The sequence below is a fragment of the Eubalaena glacialis genome, chromosome 19, assembly GCF_028564815.1.
Source record: "Eubalaena glacialis isolate mEubGla1 chromosome 19, mEubGla1.1.hap2.+ XY, whole genome shotgun sequence".
In the NCBI taxonomy this organism is placed as follows: domain Eukaryota; kingdom Metazoa; phylum Chordata; class Mammalia; order Artiodactyla; family Balaenidae; genus Eubalaena; species Eubalaena glacialis.
In genome coordinates, this window is record NC_083734.1 from 54,295,433 (window position 1) to 54,317,574 (window position 22,142).

Genomic DNA, 22,142 nt, shown 5'->3' on the forward strand with positions numbered 1-22,142 from the left:
AGCATGCACCCCTGCTCCACGCTCCTGGCGACACTCGGTGAGCAGAAAACAACAAAGAGTACACCCCAGCCCTCGGGACCTCCCGTCACCAGACTGCACTGCTATCCACTAGCACCCGTGGACCGGCGTGGCCGCTGCCCACGAGAAGGCTGTTTCTCCCCACCTCGCCTGCCGGCGTCCACAGGCCTGGACCGAGCGGAGCTTTCCTGCATCGCCTTGCACGTGGCCACCAGCAGGTTCAACACACAGTCAGGGCTCAGAGCCTCGGGGTGCCTGACTCCCAGAGGCGTGCGGCGCTGACAGCGCTCTCGGAGGGCAAGGATCTGGAAGCAGGAACACAGTATCCCCGTTCCCTCTCGTCACCCAAGGGCTTCTGGGAGCAGGAGGAGCCGAGATCAGCCCCGGCCTGCCCTGCGGGAGCCTGGGGAAGAGAACTGTAGTACAGGCTACTCAGCCATGGGGAAGAACTTTCCGGGGCCCAAACGCAGACACACCGCTTGCACCCAGCATGGCCCCTGCACAGGGCAGGCAATCGGTAGATGGTCCACCACTCCACAGCCCAAACCCAGCGCCACCTGTGCTGCCTGCTCCTTGTCCTAGGTTGCTTTGGGGGAAGTGACCGTCAAAAGATGAGCCAGAAAGGGGGGCTGACTTAAGACCCCCCACTATCGAGCACAGCCACTAAGCAGGGAAGGGCCTGGCCTCTCATTTCAGCACTGAGTGATCTGACCTTTGGCTCCTGCTGTTAGGGTGAGGCGTCTCCTGCGCAGAAGCCCCTCTCCACGTGCCCCGTCGTGCTCTCCCCCTCCCCCTCTACTGCACACACCCTGGGACTCCTGGCCTTCCCCACTAAGCCAGCTGCCAGGCTGCAGGGCTCCACCCGCAGCAGGGCGGGCGGGCGGGCGGGCGGCAGGAGGGAGCGGCTGGAGTCTGCCAGTCCGGGAAAAGGCGAGACACACTGGAAAAGCCGGTTGGGTGTTTCTGTTTCAACGGTAACTGGGGAGTCACTGCACGTTTATCAGCGCAGCTTCACGGAAATAACCCACAGCACACTCAGAACTGATGAGCCAGGCTGCACTGGGGGCCCCAAAGTGACAAGGGACCCCCCGCACCGACCCAGCCACAGGGCAGACGAGGAGCCGGGCACACAGGTCCCCTCAGAGCTCAAAGCTCCTCCCACGACCCAGCTCTCTGTCTCTACTACCCCACCCCAGGCACCACTGTTATTCTCAGAAGTAACACAGCCAATCCTAAAATGCCTTCCACACCCCCGTGGGCTGGCCTGCCTGCCCGGAGACACCTAAGCACCGGCCGGGCTTAGCCCCCGACACATCCAGGATCGGTGCAACGGCAGAGCTCACTTCCCACACCAGGCACCTGCCTGAGCAGGCACGCAGGCCCCGCAGTAGCAAGTGGAAACCACCCAATGCCAGAGGGCTGGACCCAGGCGGCCTGGGGTGGCCTGGGGGATTTCCTAGCACACCCCCAGACGGAAACCAATGGTTTAAGGAAACAAGAGTCCAACCTGAGGGTTCAAAGCGACCTCAAGTCTAAACAACATAGATGAGCGGCCGTGACAACACCATCCCCCTCCCACCTCGCTCAGGCTCTCCGGAAGCCCCCAGGACCAGCGCAGGAGCAAAATGGGTCTCTGAACCACCAGCAAGAAGTCAGGAAAGCCAGGCACTTCAGTCGGGGCTTGGGGTCCCCACGCTGTCCACTATTCCTTTAGACACAGGACTAACCGAGTTGGCCATGGGGTCTCCCGGAGCACAGAAAGGAGCGGTCACACCCGAGTGGCAGGTGCCCTCGGCATGGAGGAGCAGCCAGTGGTCCCACTGCTAAGCACAGGGCTCTAAACCCGTTTGTTCACATCATGGCTATCCCCTGGGATTGTGCCACATGTGGGCTGCTCCACGGATGCACACAACTGCGCAAGAGAGACCATTACAATATGCAATTCACACTCTGACCGACCCTGGGGCAGTCCTGTACCTGTCAACATTCTAAGTAGATAGCCTCAGTTTTCTCAGCTATAAAAAAAAAACAAAACACGAAGGTTTGGCACATAGGGGAAAAAACAGGACTGGTGAGGAAAGGACTGAAAAAGTGGGCTGTTTGATGCCGAACAAATGATCCCTAACGAATCCTCTCTGTCCCCAAGAAGGGCAGGGCCAATGCGGGAGAACTCGGATGATCACAGAAAGACTAAAGCACATGCCTCTTCATCTATTTGAGGGGAGAGGTTACGTGTACATTTTTTAAAACAGCCCCCCAAATGATCTGAGTTTGTAAGTTCTGGGAGAGATCTTGCATAACTGAAATGCACATAAATGCGATGACTGTGATGCACCCGCAGGGCTGTCATGAAGACAGACGGGGTAAGCGGCAGGGCTCTACCAGGCAGGCACCGGCACCACGGGCGCTAACAAGTGGGCCAGCTCGCCCACCCCCGGCTGTCCCGCATGGGGGCCGTCCTCTGGCCAGCCGGCTGCCACGTACCTTTGGCATGAAATGTCCAGCCCCTCCGCCAGTACTCCTGCAGCTGGACCCGCTCCTGCTGCCCCAGGCTGCACACCTCACTGTAGAACTGCCGCTCAATGTGCACGTAGGCGGCCGGGATGGCACCTGCCACCCCCTTGGCCCCAAAGAAGCCGTTCACCTCCGGCGAGGCCAGCAGGATCTGGTACTCGGCTCGCGTGCCCAAGACCAGGTCCATGTAGGCCTGGGTCAGGTTGAAGTAGCCGGTGGTGAGGTAGACCTTAGCGCCTCGCTCGGCCTCTGTCAGCAGGGTCTCCGTGACAATCTCATCGATCTGAATCTCAAAGGGCTTCATCTGGATCAATGGGTAAATCCAGGTGTCTGGGGCTGGCCTCCGGTCTCCAGCGGCTGCTGCATCTTCCTGGGTTAAGAGGGAGTTGCTGTGGAAGGTCTGGGCGTGCAGCATCTGCTGGCGGGTCCTGGCTGAGTTGATCACATCCATAACCCTCTTATTGGCTGCCTTGCAATACGCAGCCCGGTCACCTAGAGGGAGACATGGCAAAGGGGAGTCAGGAGCAGAGAATGGAGGCTCTGGACTCCCATTCAGCACGGAAGACACACCACATGGCACGTGACAGGCAAGCACAGATACCACAATTGATCCTTCACCAAACACGTCTCGACTGAGCACAAGACACCGGGCCCATGGGAGGCTCCTCTGTGGACAGAAATGCCCGAAAAAGGGTCTTGCCACAAGAAGCCTGCACTCAGTGGGAAATGAAAAGGCCTCTACCAATCCACTTACAAAAAGTTCAGAAACAGACAAGACTAGTTGAGGGTGATGGTAGTCAGGATAGTGGGCACACTGGGGGGGTCATGCCCGGCTAGGGACCCGAGGGGGCTTCTGGGAGCCAACCCACTATGAACACGTACATAAGCTGCACACCCGTGACTGGTGTGCATGTAACACGTCAGAAAGAACACGTGTCCGACAGAGACATGTTTAAGTATGACCAGAGAGCAGGAGAGCGAGCCACAAAGGGTCAGAGGTGAACAGGCAGGCTCTGGGCCTTGTTTTCACACGGACACCAGTGACGAGTGGCTGCAGGGACACAATGAAGGGAAAAGAAGTGAGTCTAAATGCTATCACTAGATGATAAGAGAGTTAATGAGCTAAGCATCCAACTCAAGAAGTTAGGAGGAAAAACAACAGGAAAAGCCAAAAACTACAGTACAAGGAAGGACATTATATAAAGCAGAAATTAACAGAATGAAAACAACAATATAAAATACAAAAATAGGGAACTTCAACATTGTCAAAAGTTGATTCTCTGAAAAAACTGACAGAATAGCAAGCCTTGGGCAGGGCTGATCAACAAGAGAGAGACGGGCAGCACGACTGTCCTGGTCACCGCTCACGTGCTCTGGGCTGGGAACAGGCACACATGCCCGAGTGCCTTCCAGGGCCGGGCAGCAGCCCAGAGAAGGAATGTTGCTTGCGGGGACCCCTCCTTACCGACGGCGGCCACCACGGGGGCCGCTCACTCACTGCTTCTCTTGAGCTGCCCTGGTCCCGAACACGGCTGTGCCCAGCCCCCCACGCCCTCTGAGCGTGCTGACTCTCAATTCTTCCCCGAATGGGGGCCCTTTTTTCTGCATATTCATGCCAGGCCTGTTAAGTTAGATCAGGGGTCAGCCAGTGTTTCCTGTACGAGCCAGACAGTAAATATTTCAGGCTTTGTGAGCCAGGGGGTAAAACTGAGAACACTATGTAGGTACTCATATAATGAAAGAGAAAACAGACTTCCATAAATTTTTATTGTTGAAATTTAAAACAAAATAGTAATTATTATACTACTCTATAGCACATAGGCGCAGTGGCAGCAGGCAGGGCAGGCACACAGATCGCGGGCTGGCTCCACAGTGCACGGATCCCCAGGCCCCTGGGACAGGGTTCCCACCAGACATCCCCACTCAGATGCTTCCTTTCTGGCTCTTCTCCTCACATGGGCTAGGTTTAACCCGTTCCCCACATTGCTGACACGGTTGCAAATTCAGCAGCAGGCCTCCTTAAAGGCCACCAGGAAGCCACAGCCACAAGAATCACAGGAATGCAAATAGCCCGGGAATGCTAGCTGCCAGGGTTTGCCTGTTTCCAGTGAGCAGGGCCGAGGACTCTCCCATTTCACGTTCCAGGCAGGAGGCCGCAGACCTCAATGGAGCCAAGAGCCACAGACCCTCTGTGCTCCAGAGTCACGGGAGGTGGCCCTGAGGGAGGTGGCCATTTAGCAGGCCGCTTCCTGTAAGTGCAGGGCAGGCTCCCGGCTCACTCCCGTGGGCACCCAGACCCGAAGCCCACAATCCCACCTTCCCCGGCGGCTCCCTCACCCGCAGAGCATGACCGATAGCCAGTGAGTCACATCTGTCTGGCTCCAAAGACAAAAGCAGAACAAGGCTCTGCCACCCAAGTCTCCTAAACCCGTGGCAAGGCTACCAAAGGCGTGCCCTCCTCGCCCTCACCACCCCCAGGCTCAGGAGGGCGAGGAGCCCGGGACCCTACCTTTGTAAGGATGCACCATCCCCTCCACCACCTGCACCGTGTCGTCCCCCCGCAACTGCAGGGACACGTCCCCCACCGCGTCCACCAGCTCCGTGAAGAAGTCCGCAATCTCAGGACAGTCCTGCAAGAACACGTAGCGGTCCTGCCGGTTGGTGAAGTAGGAGTCACTCAGGTTTGCGCTACAGGGAGGAAAGCGGCAGGTGAGGACTCAGGCGATAGGGTGCGACAGCAAGTCCTGGGGACCCCGGTCTCAGGGTCACCAGCAGGAGCAGGGGAGCAACCAACTCGGATCAGGATGCACCAGCAGCAGCAGGCAATTAACAAACAGCTACTGATGGGCTTCCCTGGTGGCGCAGTGGTTAAGAATCCTCCTGCCAATGCAGGGGACACGGATTCGAGCCCTGGCCCGGGAAGATCCCACATGCTGCGGAGCAACTAAGCCGGTGCACCACAACTACTGAGCCTGTGCTCTAGAGCCCGCGAGCCACAACTACTGAGCCCGCGTGCCTAGAGCCCGTGCTCCGCAATAAGAGAAGCCACCACAATGAAAAGCCAGCTCACCGCAAGGAAGAGTAGCCCCTGCTCACCGCAACTAGAAAAAGCCCACGTGCAGCAACAAAGACCCAACGCAGCAAAAAAATAAATAAATAAATAGATAAAATAAAATAAAACAAACAGCTACTGAGCCTGGCCGCTCACGAGAGGTGGGCGAGAATGACACTAAGGTGACACAGAGGAGTGACCGCAAGGCCCTCCCCTCACCGAGCTGACCACCGAGAGGAGATGCGGACACTTACAGAGCCAAGGACCACTCGGGCTCGGCCCCAGTGTCCCCCAAAGGGCCTGGATTCCCACCCGGCCCTACCTGACAAAGTTATTTGTCCTCTCGGTTTTCTTGTGTACAAAGTGAGGGAAAGACCACGCAGGGTGACAGTGCGCGTTAGCTGAGACAGTACACGAGGGGCTCACCCAGGAGCAAGCACAGAGTAAGGGCTCAGTAAACCACGGCCAGCTTTCAGTCGCCCTTCGTGGCTTCCAGCTTCCATGGCAGACAGGACACCGGGAAGACGCCGAGAGAGCTAGGCAACCAGACTAAACACGTACCAGCAGGTCCTCGAAGGCTCGAGGGGACGGACTCTGCCTCCTCCGCGTTCTGCTGGTCTCTGCCTTGGAGAATATTAAGGGAGATCCCCGACAGAAGGCAGCCAACTCACCCGCTCAGGATGACGCTGTTGTCGAAGAGGTACACCTTGATGTGCTGGAGGCCGATGGTCTCGTTGAAGCGCTCGGGGATGAGGAGCCGGAGGAGCCCACGGAGGTTAGGCGTGTGGAAGAGCGAGACTCGGACCTGTTCTGGAAACCTCTGCAGGAGTGGGAGCAGCATCGTGCGAGAGTTTTTCCTTCCTGAAGACGCGGGCAAGCAGGAGGGAAAGGACGGCAGAGTCACACCAGGAAAAACACGCAGCCGCCAGCGCAGCACCACCCACCAAGGGCCTGCGCAGCTGTCCAAGTCAGACCGCCAGGGGCTGTTTTCAGCCAGAGGGGCTCCGGGAAGCTTCTACCTGGACACCCACCACATCTCGGGGCAGGACTGAGCGGCCCGTGTAGCGGACATCCGCTCTTCGAGCCCCACAGCACCCCTCTACCCGCCTCCTGGTAACTGCGCCCAATCTCCTCCCGGGGGCGCCACCCAGCCCCGCCCTCCCATTTCTGCTCTGGGTGAAGATGACTCTGACCACCCTGGCTCTGGGAAGGCACGCAGGCCCAGGCTGGGCCGGTCAGCACACTCAGGAGCCCCGGCACAGAGCCCGAGGCAGGCCGCGCAGGAGCTCCAGGCTGACCAGGAGGGAAGCAGATGCTCTTCCAATGGACAAGATGCGGCAAGATGGGCCTGGGACTGCCAGAGGCTGCCGCAAGGAGCCAGACAATGAAGGCAGCCCAAAGGTCCAAGCCCCAAATCACAACCCACCCCAACCAGGTCAGACGTGGAAGTCAAAACAATTCTCTTTTTCCCAAAGTCATTTTTACTTGGACTGTCAGTCACTTGCCACAGACAGAATCCTGACGGACAGGCCATGCTGCGCCAGCCCAGACGGGCTTCAAACAGCCTTGCTGCTGGCTGAGGACAGGGCGGTGAGGGTGTAACGCCTCGTTCTTCCTGAACGAGGAAGAATCAGGGGGACAGAGAGGGCGTCAGACCTACCTCTTGAGCCCCGCATGAAGTCTAAGAGAATGGACACCCTGAGGTCGGAAGGAAACTTCGCCTGGAGTGACTTTTCTAGAGTGCTTTCCAGGCAATCCACCTGCCAAGAAAAGACCCCAAAAGAACAGAAATGAAAGATCTGAAAAGATGGTTATGTATTAAAGGAATGAACCAACCTGTCAGCTAATGCCCCCACGGTCCTCTTTGAAAACACACACATATACACAAGCATGTACACGCACACACCAGAAGCCAACGCTGCAAAACCTCTTCACCTGAGGCCAGCGCAGGAACCGTAATCAGAAGACACGGCGTCTGCGGCCCGGGCCTGGCAGGAAGAGGGCTCTGGGGGTCAGGGACGCGGTGCCCAAGGGTCTGGACCTCGCCGCTCTTGAAAACACTAAGACACAAGCTCCCACACACGTTCCAATGGATCATCCTTACAGGCACACAACGAACAGCGCCCCACACATGGAGAGCACTCGGTAAATATTCGCTGAACGAATAAATCCAAGACGCAACCTGCCCACTGCCACTCTCCACAGGCTGGACGTGGCATTCTTCTCCCAGGAGAACAAACACGCTTCCCAAGCTGGCAGCTAAGAGCACGTCCTGAAAGCGAGGCAGCCTTTCCTCAGACAGGAAGGGAAGGGGTGGGCTCCCTCCTGCCCCCCACCTTTCCCCCTCGCCCTCTACCACAGCCCCTGTTCTCTTCCAGCTCTGCCCTGGGGGTTTCTGAACAAGGCAAACCAAGAAACAACACTTGCTACAGGCAAGGGTCCATCTCACTCCCTCAGAGTAGAGAGCCATCCAGGGACTCCGACAACACAACGACCTCATTCACACTCACTTCAGCTCAACCTACAGACTCTGCGCTGGGCTCGTCCTACAAGAAGCCCCCGCTGCCCAACGGGTGACGTCTGCTCCTTCCCAGCCTCGCGTGTCTCGTTGGAAGGGACAAGCACAGCATGACAGCAAGTCTAGGTGGAGCCAGGCTGGCCGCAGACCCACACCCGACACCAGCCCTGGGCGAAAGCAACGGCCAGCTCGACCTGCAATGCTGGCTCCTCTGTCTAATACAGACTCAGAAAGCCTTCTCTATAAAGGACCAGAGAGTAAATATCTTGGGCTTTGCAGGTCAGGTGGTCCCTGTCACAGTTACTCAGTTCAGCCACTGTAGCAAGAAAGCAGCCATAGACAAAACAAAAATTAATGAGAGTCACTATGTTCCAATAAAGCTTTATTTATGGACGCAGAAATCTGAATTTCACATGCTTTTCATGTGACACAATTACTACTCCTCTTTTGATTTTTTGCCAAACATTGAAAATGTAAAGCAAAGGACACGGGTTTGAGCCCTGGTCCAGGAAGATCTCACATGGGGGAAGATCTAGGTGCACGGGCTTCAGTAGTCGTGGCTCGCGGGCTCTAGAACACAGGCTCAGTAGTTGTGGCGCACGGACAGAGCAACTAAGCCCGTGCGCCACAACTACTGAGCCTGCGCTCTAGAGCCCGCGAGCCACGACTACGGAAGCCCGCGCACCTAGAGCCCGTGCTCCGCAACAAGAGAAGCCACCGCAATGAGAAGCCCGCGCACCACAACGAAGAGTAGCCCCCGCTCGCCACAACTAGAGAAAGCCCGCGCGCAGCAACAAAGACCCAACGCAGCCAAAAATTAAATAAATAAATAAACAAGTTTATTTTTTAAAAAAAAGAGAGAAGCCACCGCAATGAGAAGCCCGTGCACCGCAACGAAGAGTAGCCCCCGCTCGCCGCAACTAGAGAAAGCCTGCGCGCAGCAACGAAGACCCAACGCAGCCAAAAATAAATAAATAAATAAATTTATTTTTAAAAAAGAAAATGTGAACACCGTCCTTAGCCCATAGGCCACACATAAATAGGCAGTGGCCAGATTTGGCCTGTGGGTCACAATTCTCGGAGCCCCGGCTTGGCAGACAGACGGCCTACGGCCCCCTGTGCAGGGTGAGGACACGGGCCAGCGAGGTCAGAAGGCCCAGGATCACATCTCCCTGCACCCCTAGCTGATCCTCCTGACGTGCCCCAGAATCTGGGGCAACAAGCACAAAAGCTGGCCTGAGACGCAGGCCAAGGAGGGCGGCTCTACCCCAACTCCACGGCTCTGCACAGCCCGAGGTTTTAGGGTGACTCACTACTGCCAGTAGGACCACCCCTGCTTAAACCTTACCAGTTCCTGTTCCAAAGGACCTGTCCCCAGGTAGAGGGACGCCATCACGACCCGCCTCTTGGCTACTTTTATCTGCCCCTGAAGAGAAGAAACAATTCAAAATTCATAATCACCGTTTTCATAGTTCACTGAGAAAGATACAGTCCTTTGATATTGGAGGCAAATAACACTCCAAGCTGAACTATCCTGTATCTTCACCAATTAATATTTAAAGCAAGCCTCAAATGTGTGTGGTAACCTACCAGATAAGGACCCACAACCCTAATTTAAAATACTCAGCCTGAAAGTAAGGCATGATCTAGCCATGCTACAAGATACAGCACAGCCACGAAAAGAACGAAGATCTGTGCACACTGACCTGAGGGGATGTCCACGGTGCACTGCAGGGACAGAAGCAAATCACTGAACAGAACGTAAACCATGCTCCGCCGTCACCACCCCATGCACACCTGGTATAGGTGTAGGGGTGTGTGTGTGTGTGTGTCCAAGGAGCAGAGCCAGACGAGGGAGTGCGGGGGCAAACTTGCACTCCAGCCCCGTCTGCACAGCTGGGGTTTTAAAATGAGCATGTAATTTTTTTTTTAATAAATTTATTTATGTTTATTTTTGGCTGCGTTGGGTCTGCATCGCTGCACGCGGGCTTTCTCTAGTTGTGGCGAGCGGGGGCTACTCTTCATTGCGGTGCACGAGCTTCTCATTGCGGTGGCTTCTCTTGTTGCAGACCACGGGCTCTATGCAGGCGGGCTTCAGTAGTTGTGGCACGTGGGCTCAGTAGCTCTAGAGCACAGGCACAGTAGTTGTGGAGCACAGGCTTAGCTGCTCCGCGGCATGTGGGATCTTCCCGGACCAGGGCTCGAACCCGTGTCACCTGCATTGGCAGGCGGATTCTTAACCACTGCGCCACCAGGGAAGTCCCAAGTATGCAATAGTTTTGAGATGCAGACAGACAGGTACCTAGCTAGACACACAAACAGAACACACCAACATTCGAAGATGATGCGTCAGTCCGAAGATGATGCGTCAGTCCCAATAGCCAGCGTCCTCTCCCTAGACCTGCTCCAGCCATGGGAGGACACCGGACCCCTCACCAGCGCGGCCAGGCCCCAGAGGAGGTCAAGAGCAGGAAGAAGGGCAGCACCACCCTCAGGGCAAGCTGGAGAGGGCACCGGGGAGGCAGGACACACGCACGTGCTGGCTTTCCCACATGGCCCCCACAGCCTGCACTGTCGATGGAGGAAGAGGGGCATCTTGACTAGATAAACACACCAACACACCACTGGGAAAGGCTTATATGCAAGGAACAAACAAAAGAATCTCCTATGTTTGCTGTTTCCTTCGTTTTGTTATTTATTCAGATGGTTGCTTGTGGGGAAAGTGAGTATGAAGACAGGAAAGAGAGGAAAACAAGTAAGGTGTGAGGCAATCAAGTTCGGGCAGCAAAAGTCTATGCAATTGTTTGCCATGGCGCCAGGTCCTCTGGTACAAGCTCAGCTGTCACGAAGGCCTGGGCCCAGGCAGAAACCACGCTGCACTCTCTTCTCAGGGAACACGGGCCACTCTGTCCCAGGAAGAAACACATCCCGCTCCACACAGAACGTGCCGGAGAACCCGCCCATGACTCAGTGCAGAAGGCAGGGAACGGTGGCCTCGGCTTCTTCCTGGCCTGCTGGGCTGAGCCCCCCGCGTCCCTCCTGGCTGCCACAGCCCCACCCACCCCGAGCAGGTGCGCCGCGTGGCCTCACCTCCAGGCCAGGGGACCCCCACGTGGAGACTCAGTCCATCCTTCACCCGGAGTTGATTGGGACACTAAGAACCACCTCCTTTGAAAAACCTGTTTCTTCAAGCCAAGCAGAGAACCAAGTAGGAGCAAAGAGCAAACAGCCTCAGCATCAGTTCTACACGAACAAGGACACACAGGAGAGTCAAGCAGTGTAGGGAAGTGGGGGAGAGCATGCACGTGTACACACGCACACACGCGCGCACACACACACACACACACACACACACACAGCATACTGGAACAAGCCAGCCGGAAATTAAGCTAAGAGTGGATCTACAGAACAACAGGGCAAAGGAGAGAAAATGTGCAAGCATTCAAATGAACTAGAGTTTGTTGTGCAGAAACAGGAACAACTACATGTATTTCCTGTTATGTCCCAGCTCTCCTCCTGACCGCATCATACCTTAATTCTAACATCATTGAATTAATACAAACTCAGAATTCATGTAACTAAAAATTAATTAGCGTTTAATTACTTCATTCCGATTAGCAGTTTAACCACAAATAACTAGACGTGGCATGAACACCTGACTAATGTATTGAAAGTTGAACCCCTCCCAAATGCAAAGTTTAGCATCTCTACCAAGAGAGAGAAGGTACAAACTTTAGACAGAATTACGGAAAAGAACGAGGATCACGAGAGCTAAAACCAGACATCCAGACTTTCCAGTTACCTGTAAATACTCTCCACTGAATTGAGAGGCTCCCGGCCACTTCCTACATATCAAATCCCATCCATAGGTCGTTATGTCTCCATTTGCTGTCGTCTACTTTATGGAGCTACTGTGTGTTGGAGACGTTGCCGCGGCAGGAGTCTGCCGTGCCCTAACCAGAATGAGGTTCGTTCCCCCCCAGACGTCCTCAGCGGGGACGTGCCTGCTGAGGTCTCCAAGCTCTCACTAACCTCCCGTCTAGCCTACATCTCCAACACGGAACGAAGGGAATCAATCTGTCCACAAGAACCAAAACCTAGGACCTGACCCTCAGTGCCCGCAAGCTCTGAGCTGCTCCACCTGAGACATCAGCCACCCAGGGGAGCTTCTGATCACAGCTCAACTCAGCCATCTGTGAAGCTGAAACCTAACAGGTGGAACCCACAGGAATGAGCTGAGCAGCCATCAAAAGTTTCTAGAACAGAAGGTGCTTCAGCCCGGGACTCAGCCAACCTTATGCCCCCAAACCTCTAATTCCATGTTTGACCCTCTCTCTCTTAGACACAACTTACCTTCATGAGCTCAAAAAACTCTGCAGGTGAAGAAAGCACCCTGACGTGAGAGCTGGAGACTCCGAACTCTGGAACCAGGTTTCTGATCCACTGGAAGCGATGCACACCCTCCGGACACAGGCAGCAAGGAGGCGAGGTGACATGGGGGACAGCTGGAGACAGCAGAGGAGCCAACAACAGCCATGGTGGCCTGGGGAAAGAGACATACAAAGGGTCACACTTCTCAAATACTTCCTCACAACTCTCTCTCAGCTCCTGTGGGCAAATAAGAAATTTTTTGGGGGGGAGGGGGGGCGGCGGGCGAACTTCAGATTTCCTAGACCATCTTAAGTGAGCCCCAGTCAAACTCTGCAAAAGACTTTTTCAGCCCCTACAAGTTGAGCAACTTAAGAAGTGCCAAAGCCTATGGATAAACCCCAAACTTTACGTTGATTCCAAACAACTCAAAATTTAGAGCAGCCACAAGTAAACTCAAAAAAGCCATCGCCTGGTTAATGCCCCCAACGAACCCACCTGCAGAAAGCTGCCAAAGGCTGCCTGCAAGGGCAGGTCTGGTCTCAGTCTGGTGAGTACAACCCAGACCCCCGGTTGTCTGACTGATGAGATAAATGGGCTTTTATTCAAGGAAGGACCCAGAAAAAATTAAGTTTTCTCTTTAATACTAGGATACAGAGAGAAAAGCTGGCGCTGGAAGAGGTCATCTCAAGAGGGGCCAGCAGTGACGACAACTGCCCCTTCACCCCTGGACACATTCTCCTCAGAGGTCACACCCCGTCTCTGGCTGGTTCCCGTCCACTGAGGCCAAGACCGCAGTAAACGGTCCCCTGCCCGCTGAGCCTCATCTTTGTCCGGATGACGAGACACCTGCGGGGGCCAGGGGAGGGCAGTGCACACCCAGAGCCCCACACCGACCAGCCCCTCATCTGACTTCCAGCAAAGAGCAGCAGGAAAATCCTTTTCAGCGTGTGACCTTCACCACGGCCTCAAGAGGGACTCTAGGGAAAGGACGCTTAAACACCCCAAGGCCTGAAGGGCCACAAATTCCAGGAAGATGATTTCATTCACTTGCCTCCTGATAAAACGCTGAATCTTCCCAGGGTTCCTGAATGTCCCTACACACACGCCAGATGGCCCGCAGCTGTGCTTCCCAGAAAGCCCACCGGGCTGTCACGGAGACTCATTGCCAAGAAAAGTTTAGTCAGCGGGTGGAAGACAGCGGGTCTGGACCCTGGGAAGCCAGGGTTCACCATGGGCCTCCGAGCAGAGGTGGGGACCACACTCCCGGGCATCAGCTTGCTACACTTCTCCTCTGGCTTCCGGGTAACAAGCAGCAAATTAAAGGCCAAGACGTGTAAACAAGGGATTGCGGCCTCGATTTCCCCAAAATGGAGGCCATGCTCCTGCTGTGCTCAAGGCTACCTTCCAGAGGGGAGAGGGAGCGCCTTCAGTCCAACGGAAAACCATGAGAACGGGAAAGGTGCACAACAATCTATCAACGTGAAGCCGCAAAGGGGGCCTAAAGTCTAACGTTCATTAATTAAACATAGTCTGTCTGAGGAGGAAAACCCCACAGCACTGTAAGATCAACTGATCTCCCAATCTCACAGCACTTATCGCTCAGACCATATAAAAAATATCCAGGGTGTCGCCTGCACCCCAGGCCATGCAGTCAGTCCCCACGCGTTCTTCAGATGAGCCAACAGACTCAGAGCCGCTCCCAAAAAGGAAGATGAGGAAACACCTCTTTGGCACACAGCAACCCAGAAGAGGGCAAGTGCCAACTTGGGCCTCAATCCAAGTTGGTGTACGGGGGAGGCACGGCCGGCCTGGGCACCACTGCCCGCAAACCTGGTGGCCTCACCAGCGTACACACCTGAAATCATCTAAGAACACAAAAGAAAATGCTAAGGCTAATTAAGGAAAGGTCAAAATATACATACAGTGCATGTACTTCAACTGACCAAAAAGGGGAGCTGCTGATGCCTGAGCTGCTGGGGAGGCCTCACAAAACCCTCCCTCCAAATGGGCTTTGATTGCCCGGTGGGATTCAGACAGGAAGTGCGGGGGCTCCAGGCGAGGAGAGGTGCGAGCAAAGGGAAGAGGCAGGAACTGCCAAAACCCAGCAGTGCCAGAAAAACCCAGGAGGGGCTCAACAGGCAGTCCAGAGAAGACACACAGCGACTGTACGGGGGTCGGGCCCCCGCCACCCGGGAGAGGGGCTTGGCAGGACAGGCTTGGCCTTGGGCCACCGCAGGCAGGTTGCGGGCCTGTCAGGCAGCTCTCCTGGGAAGCTTCAGTCCAAGTCCAGATCAGGGCCTCAGTCCAAGATCTGCTGAGGGCTCTTTTATGTTGCTTCCTGTTTAACCTGTGTACTGACAGGTTTATTTTTGTTAGAGAGGAGAAGAACTGAAAGCCAATTAGGTTTCAGGGATTCATCGTGGAGGAGACCCAACCCTCGAGTGGTAACTTCACATTCCAAAGAGGAAGGTGCTTGGAAAAGGAGCACAGAGTTTTATAAAGGCCCCACAAGGTCGGCACAGGTGGGGAGACCACATCCAGACCCCAGACACTCAAAATCTAACTGCAGCACCTGGGCCGGGGCAGAAGCAGCCAGCCCCCGTGGGAGCCAGTGCAGGGGCCCACGTTCTCCGTGCATCTCAGCCAGATCCCCACGGGGGCGACTTCCCGCTTTCCATGACGGACGCCTGGGAATCTTCTCAGAAAACACTTCTCCCCGTGCCAGCCACAGCCCCTGCTGCACGGTAATCCCAGCCTCCAGGGGCCGACCACCTGCAAAAGCAATTCCCCCCTCCAGGCAGCTGTCCCAGGTCAAAACCCTAACCCCCAAGAGACAGGAGGAGGCAGGGAGCTGTGGTTACTCTACAAAAAAAGCAGGGCTGTCACACTCACCATTTAGAGAACTAAACAAACACACACACAATTTCCACATCTAGGCCTGCAGTCCCCTGAATCATCTCTTTCTAGATACCATCTAGCTCCCATTTCTAGTTACAGGGAGGAGGAAGTGGCAGGGGCTGGGGGGCCAGATAATAAGGTTCTGCCGCCCTCTCACTCCTTTACTCCGGATTATCAAGGAAGTTTGGAGGACAGGGCTAGGGCCAGAGCAGGGGCGCACCCTGGTACTCGAACTCAGGCAAGCCTAACTACTTTGCTACAGCCCTCAGCCGGTGGCAGAGGCGGCAACAACAGTGCAAAACAATCCTCAGCCCACAATTCTGAAGGTGAAACTGACAGCATCCTCTCCAAAGGGTGGGCTCCAGCCACCACCCACACAGACACCTGACTCTGGGGAAAGGTTCAGCCAGGTGATTTAGGGCTTCCTGTGAAATTTGCAGACAAATTCCCTGGGCTGGAGAGTGGGCTGGGCCTAAGTGCTGAGGACCGCTGACCTGGGGCCACTCCCTCCACCTGGAGAGGGGCCTGGGGGAATGGGGTGAGAGGATGGGGCGGGTGACTCTAGGAGGGCACAGTGAGTACGGAGGGGGAGGGCGGTGGGGAAGAGAGGGAAGTTTCTTCCCAGCATCTCTAAAAGGAATCCATATCTGGACTGCCTTGACCAAGAACAGCATGCAGTAACACTCTTGTCCGTGGTCCGGGGGCCACCATTAAAGCAGGGACAGCAGAAGCCTGCCCTAGACAGGACGATGCACCCACCCGACTCATGAGAGGCACAGGACGGCAGCGGGACTTGAGTTCAGAGTAGCCAGCCAAACCGAAAGAGCGAGAGCAGAACGGCTGCTGAGAGGCCGCGAACACAGCTATGTGCAAGGGAAGCTTCAGGAGACGGGAGAAGGCATTTCTCCTTTGTGTGCGGAGACAGGAGTTCTCCATTCCACCAAACATTCTGAAGCTGCAAGTGCTCCATGGAAAAATACTGCCACACCTTGCATTCTCCGTTCGTCAGGATGCACAACAGTGCGCCTGGAGGTCCAACCGAGCTCTCACGGGGGCAGTGGAGGTGCTACTAAGGAAAGGCAACACCAGAGAATTCCACCTGGGTCTGCACTTCACCTCCACCAGGCCCCGCACAGCTCACGGCTTCAGAGGACACAGGTCTTCCCCCGGGGCCACAGTGGTGTCACCCACCCCATGGGACACGAGGAAGCAGGCCCACCTCCTAGCATCTTTTCAAAACAGGGTCTGCAGGGCTTTGAAGGAAGAAAATGGTGATGCCGGAGGACTGTCTCCTACACTAACCACAAATCCACCGTGGACGACACAAGAGCTCTGTCCCCTGTACCACACCAGGGCACTACTTAAGTGTCCTGCACTCAGGGTCATGGTCTAAAGGTCCACAAGCTCTCCGGGGACTATAAGATTCGTGGTACACACTCTGTGGTTTGTATCCCACCCAAATCTGTACAAAACGACAAAACAAGAAAGTTTTTAAAAGAAACTGAGCTCTCCGGATTGCAATATTTTCAGAAACTACTTTTTAAGAAAAACCCACCCTCCCCCCGTCACACACATTTAAACGTAAAGAGGTGAAGTGATGAGAAAAGACCAAGTCATAACACTTCCTGAAAAAGGCTCAAAAAACTACACGAAAGGACGAGACTTCCTGCAGCCCCAGCAGCAGGCAGCCCTTCCTGACTAACGCAAGACCTAAACCCAAGTAAGGGAAATGAGTGTGAATTCCCGTAGGTCACGGAAGACCAACGGCCGCTGAACTCCCACAAGTCCGGCACGAGGCCGGGGCTGCCAGCATGTGGCAACACGCTGACTCTCCTCTTGGCTTGTCCAAAAGAAAGTCGATTACATCGAGGGGCTAGAAACCTAACATTTACTTATAACCCACAACACACCTCCGTAGCCAAAGGCACCAGGCATAGCCAAGTGCCTGCCGAGGACGACTCACACGTTCTACTAATCCAAACTGCTGCAACCAGCCTGACTTCCCGGCAGTGAAAACGACTCGTTTGCATTACTAAGATCACGTGTTTACAAGGGAATTATCTATCAGACAGCTTCAATCCCAGGCTAGTTTCTATCTACGAGCACACAGCTGGCTGACCAGCCTAATTCATCAGCAGCAGCAATGTGCTCAGAGGGTACTCAGGTTAATATGAACCTAATAAAGCTACAATTTACAAGTCAGTCAGCTGCAAATCTTATTTTAATTCTCTGCAAGATCGAATTTGAATTATTTGGGGAAATCATGCTTTGATTCTAAATATCCCCCCTCCCACCCATTCTACTGCTATAATACAAGAGGTGGCGCTACTGAACTCTAATGAATAAGGAGGACTGGGTCCCAGCATCAGAAAACTCAGAGAAAAAGTAATTTCTGGAAATCTGGTGGTCCCTCAGAGTAGAAACCACTAAGAAGTTGAGTAAGAGTATGTTGAGCTGGCATTACAAGGTAAGGAAACCTAATAAAAAGAACAGTTTGCTGGTTATGTTTCCCTCTTACACTCAGGAAAGTTAGGACACCCCACCACCACCACTCCCCCACACACACACACATACACACACCTAGAATAAAGAAAATAGAACTTGGGTTTCAAAAATAAAGACTTTTCTGCACACATAGCTCAAATTGAAAATAGTTTTAAAAAAAGAAAAAGGAGACCACGGAGAAAATATTTCCTTGTATGGCAGCAAACTCAGTTAGGAACTAACGCCCTCTTGACACATTTTCCACCAGGTCTCATACTCCAAATAACAAGTCAATTCTGTGTAGTCTGATGACTCCAAGAAACTACCTGAAGTTTCTGTCTTCCTCTCCTGAGCGCCGGATCTGCCCTTCACCTGAACAGTGAGCGCCTCCACTTGGACCCACCTGGATACTAATTGACAAGCCCCAAACTCAGCTTATCGTCATCCCCCAAACCTGGTCCTCTTTCTCGCTCCCTGTTTTAGTGAAGCATGCCACCATCCATGTGGTCACCCGAGTCAGAAACATGACCTACCTCCTCAGCACCCCCTACACAACCCCCCCCAGGGCCGATTCCAGCCCAGCCCTCTCCTCTCCTCCCACTGTCCATGACTTCATACAAGCCCCGCCCCCTCAGGCCTAGACCATTATCAAGAGAAATTGTACAGGGACTCTCAGAGCTTGCCTCGCTCGGTCTCAGCCCAGCTCCTCTCGCTCCCTCCCGTCCCTCCTCAGTATGCAGTAGGCTCCTGGAAACGGTTTGAGTACCTGTGGCACCTCAGAGCTGCTTTCCGCTGCTGCCACCATCAGCCTACATCACTCACTATCCTTCCTTGAACACTGGCTCCCCACTTCCTCACCTAGCCCACTCCTACACGCCTCCAAAACACAGCTCCAAGATCATCACCACCAGGGAGCCTTCTGTGACTTCCAGGTGTGCCTTAGTGCCGCCATGACCTTTCCTACCTTACTTTACTATTGTCTGTTTATGGGTCTGAGCACCTTGAAGGTGGGACTATGTATGTTTCCTTGGTACCTAGCACAGCATAGCAGTGCTCTATACACACATGCTGAATAAGTGAATGAATCCAGCTGTCCATGGTAATGAGTCAGATGCCTGCTTAAGAAAAAACAGCAGTATTTCCAAATCACTAATTAGAAGTAATTTTTTAAAATTAATTAATTTATGGCCGCTTTGGGTCTTTGTTGCACACGGGCTTTCTCTAGTTGCAGTGAGCGGGGGGCTACTCTTCGTTGCAGTGCACGGGAGTCTCATTGCCGCGGTTTCTCTTGTTGCAGCACGGGCTCTAGGTGCGCGGGCTTCAGTAGTCGTGGTGCACGGGCTCAGCAGTTGTGGCTCACGGGCTCTAGAGCGCAGGCTCAGTAGCTGTGGCGCACGGGTTTAGGTGCCCCACGGAATGTGGGATCTTCCCGGACCAGGGCTTGAACCCGCGTCCCCTGCATTGGCAGGCAGATTCTTAACCACTGCGCCACCGGGGAAGCCCCTAGAAGTAATTTTAAATAGAGCTCTCTGTCACTATGGCTGTCTCTATAACTGAAAGGAAACCACTGCAGTAAAGAACTGTTCCCTCTCACCACTCCCCTTGCTAGTCACGAGGATTCACCAGGCACTCCAACAGTTGAGTCAGACTGGCAAGCTAAAATCTAAAATAAGTTCATGACTACACAGGACTATTATCAATGAATCGATGATCAGAGTTACAAGAAACCACATCATTCGGGGAATGAGGAATTGGTTGGTGCAACTGAACAATGGAGAAGAAACGAAAGTCAGCAGCCACTGGAGGTGAGTGGCCATACAGACATGAGTAACCCCAAACACCCAGGCCACAAAGAAGCAGAAAAAATCTGCAAACCGAATAAGGCAAAGAAAGGGTCAGAACCCCACAGTATTGTAGTAATACTGCTCAAAACATTTATCCTCCGTCCTAACACAGGCATCACCTCCAAGGATTATAAGACGCAAATTTCTGACATTTGTGTTTCTATGTCTGTGATTTAACTGAGTTCCTGGTTTAATTTTTGACCCAGAGCCTTAACCAACTTAATCAAAAAGAAATATGGAGCCACAAGTCCTGCATCCACTAATGCTATTTACAAAAAAGACTTTTAAGAAGTCAATTTAGACTATCCCCACGGCCACACTGCCCTCTCTCCCCACAGAAAAACACACAAGAGAAATGTCTTTCTTAAAAGAATTTGTGGCGATTGCCCCAACAGCCTTTAGTAATCAACTCCAATGTTAAACAGTGATTAATCATGAAGTGCTTTTCTGTATAGTTTAAATACATACAAGGGAAATGACAAAATGGCCTAAACATCTCGTCCTTGAGAACATTTTTTGAAACTTTAAACCAAATCTCAGTGGTTTGATACCAGGACGTAGAAGTCATCTGACTTCACTACCCACTGGAATAAAAAGGTCTTTGCTAAGCACGAATTACAGAGGACGGAGGCCACCTCTTCTACACCCCACTCCCATCGGGTTCACTGATGTGAAACTTAAAGCCGTTCTGATCAGTAAGCTTCCAAGAGTTCCGTCCTGGGCTGATTCTATCACAAAAAGTTCCCCTAAGTCAAACCTGAATTTTTGCTGAAAATCTTCCAAAGTAACCCAATAAGAAGCAAGTTCCTTTCCATACCTAGAATCAGCACACATGACTGGACCACAGATCTCTCTACCAAAGGCCAGGTCACATCTCACCCTAGTAGCAGATAAAAATCTAAGACGCTAACTCTGCAAAAGGACGCAGTTCCAAGATTTTTTTTCTTAAGAAACAAGTGTAAGGCTCGAGTCTCTCCAACAAGAAAACTATTTGCACATAAGTCTTTTTTTTTTTTTTTTTTTTAATATTAGCAACAGCAGCAGGCCTCTTAGGTCAGCATGTACTTGGCAAATGTTTACTTCGAAAGACCACTGCCTGAACGAACTGCTTCAAAGCCTACTTCACTATTTCCATAACTCACTTCAGTACTTTTCCAAAACACAGGCCCTTTGCAAAGTGTAAAAGGGGTTTCACGTGGTTCCTCTTCCCTGGCCTGAGTGTTCCAGACTCAGGATTGCTTCACAGCCCTCTCTGGCAGGATGTGAGAAATGTTGCAGGCACAGAATCCCAGCAGGGCTGATTCACTCCCGTCAAGTCACCTCGCAGCTAGGATTACTTAAGGAAAAGACCCCTCCGCACCCAAACAGTGTCTCTCGCGAAGACTCTCCAACACACACACCCCGGGGCCCAAAGCCACGCACGAACTCATCCCCCCGCCCCGGGTGTGCACACACAGCCCTTTTGCTCCAGCGTACGAGGACGGAGGCCGGGCTCGCCCCCCGCAGGCCCGGGCCGGCCCGACCGACCTCGGGCGGGGGCCCCCTCCCCGGGAAGGCCGGCGGCGAGGCGGGACTGCGGGGGCCGGGCGGGCCCGCGCGCGGGGACACGGAGAGCTCACCGCGACGCCGGGGGCGCCGGATGAGGGTCGGGGCCGGGCGCGCCCTCAGCCCCACTGCTCTCACCTCCTGCGCCGGCGGTCCCGGTTCCTGCCGAGTCGGTCGGACAGGCGCCCCAGGAGAGCGGCCAGCCCGGGGCGGCCAGGCAGGAGGCCCAGCAGCCGCCTCCAGAACACCGGCCCCGCCGCCGCAGCCACCGCCGCCATGGAGACTCGCCGCTTCCGCTTCCGGCGCGCGAGAACTTTATTGACAACCGCGCGCGCGAACACGGGCGGCGCGCGGGAGCCTCGAGGGGAGGCGGACCCACCCCGCAGCCTCCGTTTCCCGCCAGGGGGGCGCAGGTGTGCTGCGCGCAGGGGCCAGGCCGTGGAGGAGAAGGGCGCGGGCACCGGCATCCCCTGACTCGGTCTCGATACCGGATGGGGGTGGAGAGTGAGGGACATCACCTGTCAGACCCCACGACCAAGTTCAGGCTGGACCTGACAGGCCGAGCCCCTGCTCCAAGGTGTTAGCTAAGATGTACAGAAGTGGGTGACCGTTGACTCACCCGGGCGCACTGAGAACGGAAAATCCCCACCAGACCCAGGCGGGACCATCTTTCACCTTGTCAGCCCCGGGCCTGCAGCTCCAGGGCACAGAGAAGCTCACCCAGTCTAGGTGCAGTAAAGACCCCTCCATCCTCCCCATGCGCCCAAATGCATACACACGCTGTAACCCGCCCCTGGGAACTACGGCTCCGTGGCCAAAGAGGCTGAAGGAGCTCATCCCTACAGCCAAGAACACTTTTTTGCAGCTGATTTTAAAAAGGTAACAGATGACTCTCATC

The 22,142-nt window shown here is 54.3% G+C and overlaps 1 protein-coding gene across 5 annotated transcripts in view; it reads right to left on the reverse strand.

The window, feature by feature from the left end:
* Positions 1 to 21,539, reverse strand: part of PGS1 (phosphatidylglycerophosphate synthase 1) — a 38,636-nt gene extending 17,097 nt beyond the window's left edge. For 4 of the 5 annotated variants that reach the window (XR_009698399.1, XM_061175963.1, XM_061175962.1 and 1 more), the window contains exons 1-7: positions 21,383 to 21,539; positions 12,456 to 12,645; positions 9,451 to 9,528; positions 7,245 to 7,344; positions 6,256 to 6,445; positions 5,042 to 5,220; positions 2,503 to 3,024 (exon numbers count right to left, since the gene is read on the reverse strand). Coding sequence is in view for 4 of the 5 variants with exons in the window: in XM_061175963.1 (XP_061031946.1) it covers positions 2,503 to 3,024; positions 5,042 to 5,220; positions 6,256 to 6,445; positions 7,245 to 7,344; positions 9,451 to 9,528; positions 12,456 to 12,645; positions 21,383 to 21,522 (1,399 nt within the window). In the remaining variant the exon portion in view is untranslated. The remainder of the gene's footprint in view (positions 1 to 2,502; positions 3,025 to 5,041; positions 5,221 to 6,255; positions 6,446 to 7,244; positions 7,345 to 9,450; positions 9,529 to 12,455; positions 12,646 to 21,382) is intronic. The other variant, XM_061175964.1, reaches the window with a different exon arrangement.
* Positions 21,540 to 22,142: the final 603 nt, after the last annotated feature.